Source organism: Lutjanus erythropterus, chromosome 7 (genome assembly GCF_056507025.1).
Source record: "Lutjanus erythropterus isolate fLutEry1 chromosome 7, fLutEry1.hap2, whole genome shotgun sequence".
Classification (NCBI taxonomy): domain Eukaryota; kingdom Metazoa; phylum Chordata; class Actinopteri; order Lutjaniformes; family Lutjanidae; genus Lutjanus; species Lutjanus erythropterus.
In genome coordinates, this window is record NC_139323.1 from 37261695 (window position 1) to 37276633 (window position 14939).

Genomic DNA, 14939 nt, shown 5'->3' on the forward strand with positions numbered 1-14939 from the left:
AAAATGGGAATCAGAGTTCAATTCAATTCAAGGACATGGAGGGAATTCTCTTGGAAAAATTGGATTCTTCTATTTTAAAATCACACCGAAGGTCAAGAGTAAACATTTAAACACTACAATGCTGGTAAGGGTTTGGAGTAATAGATGCAGACTACTCTCATATATTTTGGAAATGCCACAAAATCTCAAGGTTTAAGAAACAAGGACACAAAACTCAGCGAAAGATACTGGTGTATGATATTCCTGTAAGTTAGATAGTATTTTTTCTGTGCAATATTAATGTTATTAAAGAGAATCTGCAAGTAAAGGTTAGGTATCTTGTTAGAATATAGTTAATAGATAACATTAAAAGAGATTACTAAGAATGATCCTTCTTTCCAGGAACAAAGGCTGGAAATAGAAGAGAAAAGTCAATCCAAATAATGAAAAACACTGACACATTGTTTGAGAGAAAGAAACTAAGGGAGAAATGGGAGTGATTCAGAAATATTTTTGTTTTTCACATTTTATGAATTATTTTGTTTTTGTTTGGTTGTTTTCAAGTCCAGCTGTTGGTTTTCTGTTTCTAATGTTGAATCGCGAATAAAAAGTTGTAATTTTCACATTCGTATATCAGTTCCTGGTACTTTACCTTGTGTGTAATGTGCTGTTGCTCTGCAGGGGCATGGCCTTTGGGGTCAATGAGAGTGGGGTGAGCGACGAGGTACCCTCTGTCCTCCATAATGAAGCACCTACGATGCACAAACAAACATGTTTACTGCAAAGACTGCAGACACAGAGACACAATCTTTGAGGATTGGTGACAGAATATATATAAACCTACATCAGTCATAACAGTTCTCTCATTGCCCTCTTTTTCCCCCATGCTTAATTCAACTTCACCCTGCACAATATGGCTCCATTCTACTTCCCTTCATTCCTTAAACATTCTGGCAGAAACTGCTCTTCTCTGCCCCACATCCCCCTTTGGGCTAATCCTGTTTTATATGGCTCCTGAGCATCGACAGAGAGAGAATGAAGAAGTGGAGAGAGAGAGAGGAGAAGGGAAGAAGAGGGGACTAGGAGAGGAGGGGGTGGAAGAAAAAGGATGAGGAAAGAAAAAAACAAAAAAACAAAAAGGGGGAGACACAGAAGCTGGAGAAAGTATGTAGGACTGAGACAGCAGCAACGTCACATCTCCAGCAGGAATGCCGTGATAATCAGCTTATCTCTTCTTCCCTCTTTCTTTTTTTTCTTCTCCATTTCTCTGCAAATTTAATTCTTGCTCAGTAGAACAGAAGCTTAGCCTCCAAATAAATTCAGGGGGAAAGGCAAGAAAATATAGAAAGAACAAGAAAGAAGAAATGATTTGCATGAGGAAGTGAGAAGAGCAGAAGATTTTAAAAAAAGGCGATCCATCCTCTTCCTACCTGATCTTGTTGCCTTTGTCCTGGTTGCAGATGGGCAGCAGGTCCAGCAGGACCTTGTAGAAGTAGCGTAAGGTGAAGTCTATGCCCATCACTGCAATGGCATAACCAGGGGCCATCTGAGAGCTGAAGAGAGACAGAACAGAAGAAGACGGAGAGAGAGTCAGGAAAACATCATGAAGTACAACCTCAATTCCAAAAAAGTTGGGACGGGGCATTTTTACCACTGTGATACATCACCTTTTCTTTTAACAGCACTCAGTAAGTGTTTGGGAACTGAAGACACTACTGTTCAAGTTCTGAAAGTGAAATCCTGCCTCGTTCTATCCTGATATACCACTTCAAGTTCGGAGTTTCTGTTGTCGTATTTTGCACTTCATAATGCAACACACATTTCCAACTGGACTGCATGAAGGTCAGTCTAGTACCCGAACTCTTTTGCTACTAAGTGACGCTGTTGTGATACGTGCAGAATGAGCCTCTGCATTGTTTTTCTGAAATAAGCAGGGACGTCTCCAAAAAAGAGAAAAACCTGTCTGTTCCTTTCAGAGTTACTGGGGCCTTCACAGATGAGCAAGTTACCCATGATCCCATGGGCACTAACAAACCCCCATAACACCACAGATGCTGGCTTTTGAAGTTAGAGCTGGCAACAATCTGGTTTCCTCTTTCAGCAGGAGGACACAGCGTCAGTCCATCTCAGATGAGCTCAGAGAAGTCTGCAGGATGTTACTGATATTTGTCTTTCTCTTTGCATAGTAGAGTCTTAACTTGCATCTGTAGATGCAGCAACAAACCGACAGTGATTTTCTGGAGCGTTGCTGAAACCATGTGGCATTCTTTATACAATTATGTGGGTTTTTAATGCAGTTTTTAATGCAGTACTGCCTGCAGGTCTCCAGATTCTCTTAAACTGCTGGACTATTTGACCACAGTTTTTGTCAAAGAGGTGAACCTCACCCCATCCATGCTTGTGAATGACTGAGGATGCCCTTTAATACCTAAACATGATACGAGCACCAGCTACCAACTTTTTTGGAACGTGCTGCAGGCATCAAATGCAGAATGAGTGTATGTCTGCAAAAAGTTAATCAGTTTGAACATTAAATATCTTGTCTTAGTACTGTATTCAACTGAATGCAAGTCGAAAATTATCTGAAAATCATTGCATTCTGCTTTTATTTACCTTTTACACAAGGTCCCAACTTTTTGTAATTGGGGCGGAATCGTTTTAATGCAGAAAAAGTTAAACTCCTCTGTTGAATTGTGTGCTGTGACTGTGTGTTAAGCTGTAAGCTGACAGACAGAGGTAATTGTCTTTAAAGTAACATAAATATTTAGCAAAACCAGCCTGAAAAATCCACATTAAACATAAACACAAAAGACACCACATACACACACACACTTGAAATTTGTGTTTACGCAGGACACAGACTGTGCGATGTTATGCTCACTGAGTCAGTCATCAACACAGTAATCCCTTTTCATCAAACACACTGATAGTGAATGTTTATACTGTATGTTTGCACAAACCACGGTAAACAGTGCCTATTGTACTCCGGCAAGCACTGATGTGGTGCTAAGTTGCATTTTAAGCTCACAGAAGTAGAAACATAAACACTTTAATCTCGGCCGCGGTTGCAGGCTTCTTAAAGCCTCCGACTCAAAGACGCTGTGTCCAAAACATTGTGCTCCAACTTCTACAAAGCACAAGGCGCAACACTCAAGCTCAAGGATGTGGTTTGAATACGACGGCTTGCTCAAGGGCTCTTTGGAAGAGCAGATGCTTGAAGATAACTGTGACTAAACCCTGACCATTTGGTGGAGGGAAATTCTGTCACTCCGTAAGCAACCCCCGAAGCAAAAAAAAATGGTCCTTTAGCCTCCTTGAAATTATCTCCTGTCCTCAGAGACAATGTGCTCTGCTGAAATGACTTCTGGGCTGAGAGCCTAACAGCCCACAATGATGTCTTGGCTCATAACAACAGTGAATCTGTTGATGAGGAGCAATATCAACAGAGAGCTGATCATTTTATTGCCAAGGTAGAAAAATTCAGCAAAAATTGTCAATCATGAAATGCCCAAACCTGCAATAACTGATTTTTTTGGCCACTCGGGAAACAACACCGTCATCGTCATAGTCGGTAGAGCAACTTAGCAAACAGTTGCTTATATTCACTTTTAGCAGACACGGATCAACATTAGCATTCATTTAGAGTTATGTGTCTGGCCTTCCTTTGGCAAGTCCAATTTTCACTCTCTTTTAGCTGTGTGTTTGGTCTCTACCAACTCCTGCGGGAAATATCCGACTCTTAATTAGCTAAATGCTTCACTGTGTTCTTCAGCATGGTCTCTGACTGTGTCTGTCTGCTCTTTGGTGCTGAGAAGGTAGTAAGCAGTGGGTTTTGAGAGTCTTTTGGCTGAAAACAGCAGGCTGTTGCAGCCAAAAACACCCCAAAGAGAGAAGTGAGACTGAATCAAAACAGTAAGGTAGAGCGAAACAATGAACTGAAACTTTAATAAATTGTTCTTTTAATTAACCTGCATTTAAGACATCTTCAGATTCATAACTGCATCCAAGTCCACCACATTTAAGAAGCGTGTCTCCTGGTAGTTTTGGTGTGTTTACATTTCTGATAAGACCACTGAAATGTAAATATGTGACTTGTGACAGCAGTAGCACAAATTACGCAGCAATGTCTGCCTAAAGCTCGCTAGCATTGGCTAAAATTAGCCAAAATATGCTACAGGTTATACCAGACCAAGTCTGTATCAGCAAAACCCCTGAGACTATTGAACTAAACAAGGGTGAATTTTATTCCTGATGACTTCAACCTTTGATTCGTAAGAGGAAGATTATGTTACTTTTATTAAACAAGCATTTATTCAGGGGATCACTCGACTTGATTTCCTCTGGTGAAGTAAATATGAGATGATAGAGAAGTTTGTGGTTAAAAATACACCTTCTTACCTGGAGGCGTGGATGGTATGGCTGATCGTGACAACGTAGCCCGCCCCGCCCACGTCCAGGTACGGTCCAGTGAAGGTGATGAGGCCTGGGTTAGCCACCGCGTGCTGGTACCTGCACAACACAACACAACACACAGGCAGAGGGGTACTTCATACAGTTGACCTTTTCCATTTTTATTAGATACTTTAAAGACGCTTTTATATGTTTTATCCAACCAGCACTTCTGGAAAATTAGGTTTTTTGTGGAGAACGCAGAGAACTGCTGGTGTATTTGTTCTGGTCTTCATTGTGGATTACTTAGATTAAAACGGTATTACTTTACTCTGGAAAACTGTATTGCTTGGATTAACAGCATTTGAATAAATCAAAATATAAAAGCAAGAAGTCAAATTTCTTTTAGATCTGATATATTTCATACCAACAATGAGCTGTTAGAGCACCTGTTTACATTTGAATTTAATTACTGTGATTATTATTTCTTTTCTTTTCTAGTTGAACTCCACCCGACATGTTTGTATACAAGTTGTGCACACGTAGGGTTTATTACTTTCTGACTAAATTTGTTAGTATGAAAGAAAGTGTTGTCTGATCCAAAACCAACACTCATGTTGTCCACAAGAAGCAGTGAGCTTCACCCCAAAACAAACATGTCTCCTAAGTAAAATTTAACTGAAGTGAAAGTAACAGTAAAAAAACACATATTTATGGGTAAAAACCATTGCCATTGTGTAGACATCTGTTTTTTCTTCACTAATTATGTTATTCATACCTCTACAGAAGCAACAAATGTGCAACTCCTTAATATTACTGATTAATCTTATTAACAAACAAAAATGTAAACTAAATATACCAAATAAGGTTTTTAGATTTTTCAGTAAATATATAATTTCAGGTTTCTTCAGATGTGGCTTTTATGAGGATGAACTCTGTAATTAAAGCAGGTTGACATTTGTGAAGCTTGACACAAGCTAAAATGTAAAAGTGAGACTAATTTTTTAAATCCTTGTGCACACACTGATATATTTCTATACAGTGCGCTGATCATAACTTAAAACTATCCTTTATTATATGACTAAAAATGTTTGGAAAATGTGTTACATTAAAAAATTACTTATCCGTACATTCTGTAGGCTATTTGACAACTCATTACAATTCAACAGTTTGATGAGAAAATCAAACTTTATTTAATTCAGTAATGGCTGGTGACCACTTTAAGAACAAACATGCACCTGCAGCTCTGCACACACGCTCATTCTCATTAACTCCTACCTACCCAACACTGTCTCACACCTCCTTTCGCTCCCCTAAAACACACACACACTCACACACGTCTTCCCTCTCGTCTCCCCCCCTCCTCTTCACACCCTCCAAAGTAAGCCTCACCATTGTCTGCGGGTCGGGTCGAAGGCTTTGTCCATCAGTGATCCTGGATAAATCCGGAGCACCCCACTGGGCGTTGCTATGTAACGGCGCACAATGTAGCAGTTGAGGCTACTCATTTCCATTAGTGTCATCCACTCATCCGTGACGTGACTGGTCGCCATAACCTCGTTCCTGACAGAGGACTGCGGAGGGGAGAGGATGACAGGAGACAGAGAGGGAAGAGAGACAGCGAGAGTGGACAGAAACGTGAGAGGATATAGAGAAGGAAGGAGGAGAAAAACTTGAGGAAGGAGTAGAAAAGTAAGAGGTTGGACTGAAATGCAAGTTGGCTAAAACTTTTGGCAGGTTTGCCTCCAGCCTACCCTCAAACAAAACACTCCTGCCAATTCAAACACACATAAACATGAAATTACTCAACTGAATTGCTGCAAAAGACGCTGAAACATATTCTTTTAAAGACCAATTGTGAAAAGATAATCATGAAATCCCTAATAGCAAGGCTCAGTAAACCAGCATTCAGTGATAAATGGGACTCGATTAGCCCTAAAGCCCTGAAAAACCACATCCCAGTACGATTTTCAGAGAAGCTTCAAAGTTTCAAAGGGGTGATGAGGTCACTGGAGGGGGCCTTTAAGACTAGCCTGGGAATCAGAGCTGGGACTGGGGCTTAGAGTTCAAACTCTAACCCCCTACTCCCCCCAGGACAGGAATGCACATGGACTGCCAAAACCACGTGGGGGTTTGTCCCCTTCTTAAAGATGCAGGGCTTCGTTTAAAATCTGTGAATTTTAGCTGTAATGGACGTTGTTTGCCATATGTTGTAAGAAATAGACTTAAAAGTTGCATTTAAAGTGCTTCTAAACATGTTAAATATCTTGGGACCCATTAAAATATGAATATTTGTGAACGTGTCTGTGCGCTGACCGCAGGGCTGGCTACGTGCCATGTGTTTGTCAGGTAAACAACATTAACCCCGTGTGTGTCTACAGGCAGGTCGCAGCCATGAGTTTCATCCGTGTTCCCGTGCTTGTGTACCTTGAGGCCTGGGTTGGCGATGAGCCTGGTGTTATCACTCAGGTAGGCGGTGTAGTGCTCCACCATGCGCTTTGTTTCTGGCTGACTGAGGTGCTCGTAGGGAGAGGAGAAACTACCAGCTGCCAACATCACTGTGGGGGACTCTGGGAAAGAGACAGAAAGGGGAAAAAAGGGACAGTCAGAGATGCTAATCAAAGCTTTAGAGCTGACTATGGTTAAAAAAGAAAGTTTGTAGACTCATTTATTATTCAAAGTTATGATATATTAGTCCAGTGCTGTGGATTTCCTGCTCGTCTTACCGACTGTTGCGAGCTGTTTGAAGTGCAGGCAGGAGCTGGGCTGACCCAGCAGGTCTAAACGATGGTACAGCAGCTTGGAGCTGGGAGCCGTGTTCAGGTTTTTCAGCTGCTTTACGGGGATCTCCGGCTGCACGTACACGATACACAGGATGAACGACGTGTCCTGAACCTAGAAGACAAGACGGGAGTAGAGAATAAGGGACCGAAAACACCAAAGCCGACAAATGTGAGAGTAGGAGGCTGTTTACAGCAGGTCTACCATGCATCCTGGGTAATCCAATCACAAGTGGGCAGCTCTGAATACAGGTGTGAAATCAATGCACCCAAGATGCACTGAGGACGCATTTAACATCCACAGACCGCATTCTGACGAGGTGTGGGCCGCACACTCTTTTAGCAGAGTGTTTTCAATGTGTCCTGGTCCAAATTAAAGAACTGCCTACTCAGCTGATGTCCTCTAAGTTCATTATTTGTTTCACTGTAATGCAAATTACGTGTTGGGCTCTAGGGCTCTGAACAATAAAGCACAAATCCCCAGACAACCTTTGAAAATTGATAGTTTTGAGAGATGTTAACTGAGGAGAAACTCAATACATTTAGCAAAACTGTTACATGAAATTCTTAATCATTTGTGCCTTCTTGTAAATGCAACTCATAAATGCACACTAAATTTATGAAAGAAGATGATATTTATTGACAGAAACATGTCAAATTTTTTACAACGGTAAACCGAAACCCATATAGGCTTTGTTGTTGTTGAATATCCTCAGGCTTCCTGAACAAAACTGCCCAATTTAAAGAGTTGCTGAGTGAGGAGAAATTCCATAAACCTTGTGAAACGCTGTCCATTGCAAATTCATAGCAGTAGGTAGCAACTGGGCGTCCAAAATTGACTACTGAGTACTGCTGACGTCATAGACAGTGTAATAAAAAAGCTGAATCTCTATTTAATATACAATCCCAGGTTGAAACAAGTTGTTTCTGCACACCCCGTCTTCTTCAGACTCAGCTGCAGGACACACACAACATCATAAAATGACAATAACATGCGACAGCGAGTCCTACACTGTAAGCTGATCAGCTGTTTATAACTGTCAGTTGTCTGTTGAAGTAAAGTTGAGCTCATTATCCTGAAAACAAAAAACTCATAACACTGAAAATACACGCTCTGGACTTTTGTGGTGCCTATTGCTCAATTTAACAGTTATAAACATTTACTCCTTCTAAAAGATAAGCAGTGATTTCCTACAACTAATAAAATGTTTGGTGAACATTCAGTGTTTATTTTAAATCTAATAACAGGCAAACAAAAAAGTCATTCCAGCCTGAAATGCAAAGTTGTTGTCAGAGTAGCAAATATTTCAACTTAACATGTTTCCTTAGCCTCTGATGACATATCATGGTCATCTTGTGATAAATTACAGTGAATATATTACAGATTTATCGTTTAATTGTTTGGGCCTTCTTATAAATTTTGTTCGTCCAAGCGCATTGTCTACTACTGTTGAGCTTATAAATGAAATACTGGCAGTTGATGTAATTTATAAACTCCACTCCTACATACTTGTACAAACTAGAACCCAGAATCTCCGTGACATTACACACACTCCTCGACCCTATCAGCTCTGCTTTCCAGTGTTTACTGTCAGCCATCACAGCCGGTGTTTCTTGGGCCACAGGCGTCTTCTAGACAAGATAAATGTGACTCGACAGCTGCTTTCACACCGCTTATTCTAAATAAACCATGTAGGCTGGTCTGGATCCAAATTCTGAGATTTCGTTGTTAAATCTTCTAAAGTGTCAAACAGTTTTCAGAAAGACCCAGGAGATTCTGATGACGCCCTTTTGGCGTCAGAAACACAAGAATGAACAATGATATACTTTTTGGATCTACAGACAAACAGAATGGTGTGGGAAACAACAGACTCTTCTTGGTTTTTCTTTCTAGGTCAATCTAACATTTTTCTGGCTCTGGAGAGTTCATTTGAAAAAAAAAACAAAAAAACAGCCAGCTGCCAAACTCACGGCAAAGGTGACGTGTTTGAACTCTAGAGTCTGTGTGAAAAAAAAAGAAGAAAAAACCCAAAATGTCAAAAGCTTTTAAAACAGGCAAAAGTGAAATGCCTAAATTAAGTGTGATATTTTTGCTCCTGCCAAGAACCTAAATGTCAGAAAGCAAAAAGACTCAGTATGGTGTGATGTTATTGCCGTTCTGTTGCCATTTGCTCCTAAAACATGACACTTGTGGGCCTGAGAGGAAAAGCAGATTTGAGGGGACAGACAGTTTCTGGGTGTGGGAGCACTTGGTTTTTATTACACCGACTAATTTAAGGTGGCGGAGGTTTGGTGGAGACATAAAGGCTGGGAGCATAAATCTCCACATTGCTGTTAGACAGCGGTGCAGTAATGATGAAGAGCTAAAGACAGAAATGGAAGAGATCGAGAGAAAAAAGTATACGAGATAGTTATTCTCCCACCGTGACAAAGGCTCGCTGGCCCGCGGCCAAAGATCATCATTTGTTTCTGGTGTGACTGTGCAAGTGCTTGTTCGGCTTTAAATATATGATCCTTTTGCTCATATTTACTGAGGAAAACTGGCATTAAAATGAGGAAAAAATAAGCAATTGCCAGTTTATAATTTCCACCTTCACATGTGTTAATTTACAATTATCCTCTGGCAGCAAAATATTTCATCCTAGTGCATCATTTATTTGACTCCTCTTTGTAGTCCTATATTATTTTTTCTCTGGGAAACTTAAAAATGACCATAAATTGTCAGAAAAACACAATGTACTATATATATGTACTATATAAAATCTTCAAAGGGACATTTCATATCATCTAAAGTGAGGCTGTACGAGGTACTCATCAATCATCAGCATAAAACCTGCAGCAAATGCCTGTCAACTGCTGTGGACGGGGTCAGTTTAACCATATTTTAGGCACCCCTACAACCTGCCCAGACATGCCTGATCGGGCAAGCACCGACTCAGATCTTTTTTTTAATTATCATTATGGTTTTCCTCTCTCGTTTCTGTTACGACAGAGCCTCAGAGTGGTCAGTTACAGCGGGCCGCTGCCTCCACTGGCTGAGCGTCTCTGCTGACGTGCAGACGTTCATTCAAACATCATGGCGGAAGACTCGCAGCCAAAGTTAGCTAAATTAGCTTAAGATACACAGAACGTTTCTCCCTTCTTGGAAAGAAATTTATCCCACGATGCCACAATACCGGCCATGTACTGCACTGTCTGCAGGGAGTTCTCAGGTAAAGCAAAGAAAAATGGATCATTTTTCTGTGTCAACGACAGCTACAGAAAGCAGAACTTGGAGCTTTCAACAGTGATCCGGTGTTAAACAGGTGGCTGACCTGTTCTGAGAGGGCACGGAGGGTGTAACCGGTACTGTTTAATTACAAATAAGTTGTGAGCAAAAGTACGTACCACACTGCCAGAAAAAGAAACCCCTAGGCCCCTAACCCCTAACCCCTTTCCTACTAGGAAAGTAGGAATTTAGATGGGGCAAGCAGATTTGAGAAGTAGTTGCCTTGTAGGGCAAGTAGGAAAAAACCTTAACGTCGGACCCTGAGAGTAAACTATATTTAGAAGATCTTTCCATCAGACAGTCTTCTTACCTTGCAGGAGTTGCTGGTCTACCACTATCTCAATCTCTTAGTTCCAATTTGCCAAAGTCACTCAATAACATAAGCAAACTAACTTTTTCAAACACCAAAGTCACACAAGTACACAAACAAACTAACCGGTTGACGCAGTAGTGTGCCACCAATTCACCTGTGGAGTTCGGTTTGGTTGAATAGAGCGATATTTGGCTTTTATAACAACAGTTTCCTGTCAGAAGAGGCTGTCTGACGTCAGGGAGAAAATACTGTAAATATAGTGTACACTTAAATTGATATTAGGCCATTTTTAGGCGGCTGACACATGTCTTGCTGTTGACCCTGTCCACAGCAGTACACTGCAGAGCCTTCTACACCAGTACTGCTGCTGCCTGTGTAAACTGGGGATGTGTCGACCAGGTCGGGTGACCAGATGAAAATGGATGAAGCTTTGGAGAGGGAGCTGTGGGTCACCATCTCATGTCAGAAAGATTAAAATAGAATAATTTAGAACGACTTCATTTACAACTAAAATGATATGAAGCACAAGGTGACAGGTATGTTACAGTCATTTTAAATGTCTTTTCAGCAGCTTAGACTTTCATCCAGCTGTAGGAGCTTGCAAATATATTTCTTTAGATATTTTTTTTTTAATCACAAATTCCTCCTGCAGTTGCAGCTGCACTCTCCATCATCTGGTTTAAAACAGGTCAGATGACATGAACAAACAGGTATTTAAGATAACTTTATAAGTGCAATAGACAAATGAAAGTGCATTAATAATACTTCTACATATTTTGAAAGAAAATACCTGTCTGTATGTGTATATTTACGAATGTGTGGATAGAGATGTGTATATTTAAATGCATGGCCACATGTGCATGTAGTCGCTGTCCAGTGACAGGGACTGCTCTCCAAATGTCAACTTTCCAGGGGCTGGGAGAGGCAGCAACGTTTTCGGCTTTGTGGCGGTGCAATTTTTCAGATGATGCAGTGCTAGTGGATAGTTTGTTTGGCTCGAGAAACAGGAGACGTGTCTGGACTCACAGAGGTGCATTCCTTCTCTCGGTTTTGGCAAAAAATTCAAAACGACTAAATCTGGAGATAAACTTTGTTTTAAAATGCTTTCTGCATTCATGTCTTTTTTCTCTTCCTTGTCTCGATGTTTTCTTTTGATATTCCATGTCAGTGTATGTGTGTACCCCCAGTGTAAGTGTAATAAAAAATGAACAGGATATCTTTCAATAACTCCAAAGAGAAATTATAGCCTACATAAGTGATTTGATCAGAATATTTCACAAATTTGTATGTTGTTCATTATCTGTTAATATAATGGTTAAGATAATACAAATTATTCCTTTTAGTCTTGATTAGACTGACTTATTGGATGTGGATGGAGTGTGAAGGTAAATGTCACCAGTGAACACATGTCAGATGTTTAAGGTTTCTACACAGTGTATAAAAACACCCACCAGTTTCCAGGCGTAGCTGACGTTGTATGCATCTTTGCTGTTGTCTCTCAGTCGGTTGGTGTGCCAGGACAGAGAGGAGTTGACCGGCACGGCAATGACCTGACTGCCCAGAGGGAGGCTGCAAGAAATACACAGCATTAAACACCAAAAACTGGCTGGAGGAACTGAATCTTGAATCTTGAGTGTTCCTCGTCCTTTCTTACCTGAGGATGTTCTGTCGGACAGCAGGGAATCCTGGGATATTCTCATAGTGGATGATGTCAGTGTGCAGCGGAGGCTCTGTCATCAGGTACGGCCGCGTCAGTGACGGATGCATCAGGGTGTAACCTGGGAAATCAAACAACAAGCGGACAACAGCACCATCATTAATTGGTGCTTATACATACTAGAACAACAACAAACACGCCGATAAAGGAAAACTGGATCTGCCTGCAACATTAAAATAACTATTACAGACAAACAGGGAAAGAAGCGCAGTCATACTACACACACAGGATTTACTGCTTTTCTTCTCATTTTGGCCCTGAGAATGTGTAAAGACCATTTTTTCAATATTTTGGCATTTTTATTAGACTTAACAATTAATCAGCAGAGCACTTGACAACTAAAATAATTGTTTGCAGCCCAACTGCCATTGCTGATATATGCCACCAATGATATCATGATATAATGATGTGCTGCCATCAATAACTAGTGACTGTTTTTGAATATGGCTGAAGTTTAAAAGCCACTTTATGCCCCACTGACCTACAAACCCTGACTCCAAAAAAGTTGGGACAGTGTATAAAACATAAATGAAAACAGAACGCAATGACTTTACAAATCCTATTTAACTTCTCTGTAGATGAAAACACTGCTGACTTCTCTCAGGCTGAACTCATCTGAGATGGACTGATGCAAAGTGGAAAAGTGTGCTTCACATTTCAGATTGTTTTCTTTGAAATCACGGACGTCTTGTCCTCTGGGCTAAAGAGTAGATGGACCATCCAGATTATTACCAGCACTAACTTCAAAAGCCAGCATCTGTGACGGTATGGGGACGTGTTAGTGTCCAGGACAGTCACAGTGAAAGAGTTCAAGTACTAAACTGGCCTGCCTGCAGTCAAGACCCGTCTCCCATTGAAAATATGTAGTGCATGACGAAGTGCAAAATACGACAATGGAGACCTCCGACTGCTGAGCACCTGAAGCTGTATATCAAGCAACTTTTGCTTTCAAAACTATTCCCAAGTTCCCAAAAGCTTAGGTGATGCATTACAATGGTTCAGAATACAGTGTATATTCACAAAAAACAATAAGGTTTATCAGTTTGAATATTAAATGTCTAGTATTTGTACTGTAATCAGCTTAATGTAGGTCTTTGCATTCTGTTTTTATTTACATTTTACATAAAATCCCTACTGTTTTTGGAAACAGGGTTGTACAACATTAAAAGCAACAAGGGAGGAAGTGAGGATTGAGTCCTTGGACATCAGAGATCATCATATAAAAGATGCTGCTCAACAAAATTTAAGTCATTTTGAGATCTTGACCATTTCTGAGGCCCCAATAAAAGCGAATAATAATTTGGGTATCTACCCTGTGATCCCGTCCACCAAGTTTCATAAAAATCAGATTTTCTGTAATCCTGACAAACATAACCTCTATGGTGAAGGTAATGATGTATTGCTACCAATAAGATTAGTCTGAGCATGGATCAGTCTAAATGACACTTCGAGCCCGACTGACTTGTTTCCATAAATTAACTGAATGTGCAGTAACTGCTCCAAAATTAGTCAAACAGTCTAGCCAAGGTACAGCTGTCACTTTATCAAACCATTTAAGCAAAAGCCTTAGAATGAAGGAAAGAAAATACATTTCAAAGTTAGGAAAACACCAACCTCCCGCCTGTTTGCTATTTTGCAGTGTAGAATTACTGACTTTTGGTTGTTTGTCGAACTACACAGATTTAGAAGTTCATGTTTGTAGCCTCTCCGAAAACAGCTGAGGGAGGTAGGTGGATCATAATCATTTTAACGCTGCTCTCTATCGAAAAACTTAAATCCCACTGAGGAAGACAACAGCATCTGAAGAAGCTCAGTATCAAGCAGTACTCTGGCAGTGCGAAGGAGTGCAGTGTTGAGATAAACACAGCCCTTATCTGTAGCAGTAATCATTGCGGGAGAGACAAAAAGCTCTCAGGATACGGGATTGAAGAGCCCATCTGTTTTGACAGAAGTAAACAAACAAAATCATGTGTTTTTCTTTGTGCAGTTCTGGTACACTGAGTGTATTTGAAAAAGAGAGTGTGTCGGTTTGTCAGAGAAGCAGCAGGTGTGGAGTCTCACACTTTTTACAGGGAATCCATCTGCTGTATTAGACAAGGCATCTCTGTCCTCATACAACGAACTACGGCGCACATAGAGACGACCGGGACATTTATATAAATCATGCATAAATCTATACATAATCCACTTCAGGTGCAGGTTTGCTTGAATCTGATAAACATACAGATTCAAAAAGTCACTAGATAAATGCCTCAATACCTCCCATGCACAAACATTTCTAATTTATTTTTAGTTCCAGGTCCGGAAGCCTCTTGTCAGCGGTGTATTTACCTAATCATATTTACCTACACTCTAATTGGCAGCAGACCATTTAAATGCAAGCTAATAACTTTAATGGGACTCATTTGTCAATGTTTACAGAGCCGGCGCTCTAATAAGCACAGTCCAGTAATAAGCTATAATTTGATGGCATATTTATTACAATAACAAACA

General features: G+C 40.5%; 1 protein-coding gene across 1 annotated transcript in view; it reads right to left on the reverse strand.

Annotated features, from left to right (window-relative positions):
* cachd1 (cache domain containing 1) overlaps window positions 1-14939 on the reverse strand; it is a 110640-nt gene that overhangs the window by 16875 nt on the left and 78826 nt on the right. The window contains exons 11-18 of the mRNA XM_084723667.1: window positions 12384-12507; window positions 12181-12298; window positions 7095-7263; window positions 6796-6938; window positions 5761-5942; window positions 4378-4488; window positions 1410-1532; window positions 632-731 (exon numbers count right to left, since the gene is read on the reverse strand). Coding sequence (XP_084579793.1) covers window positions 632-731; window positions 1410-1532; window positions 4378-4488; window positions 5761-5942; window positions 6796-6938; window positions 7095-7263; window positions 12181-12298; window positions 12384-12507 — 1070 coding nt within the window. The remainder of the gene's footprint in view (window positions 1-631; window positions 732-1409; window positions 1533-4377; window positions 4489-5760; window positions 5943-6795; window positions 6939-7094; window positions 7264-12180; window positions 12299-12383; window positions 12508-14939) is intronic.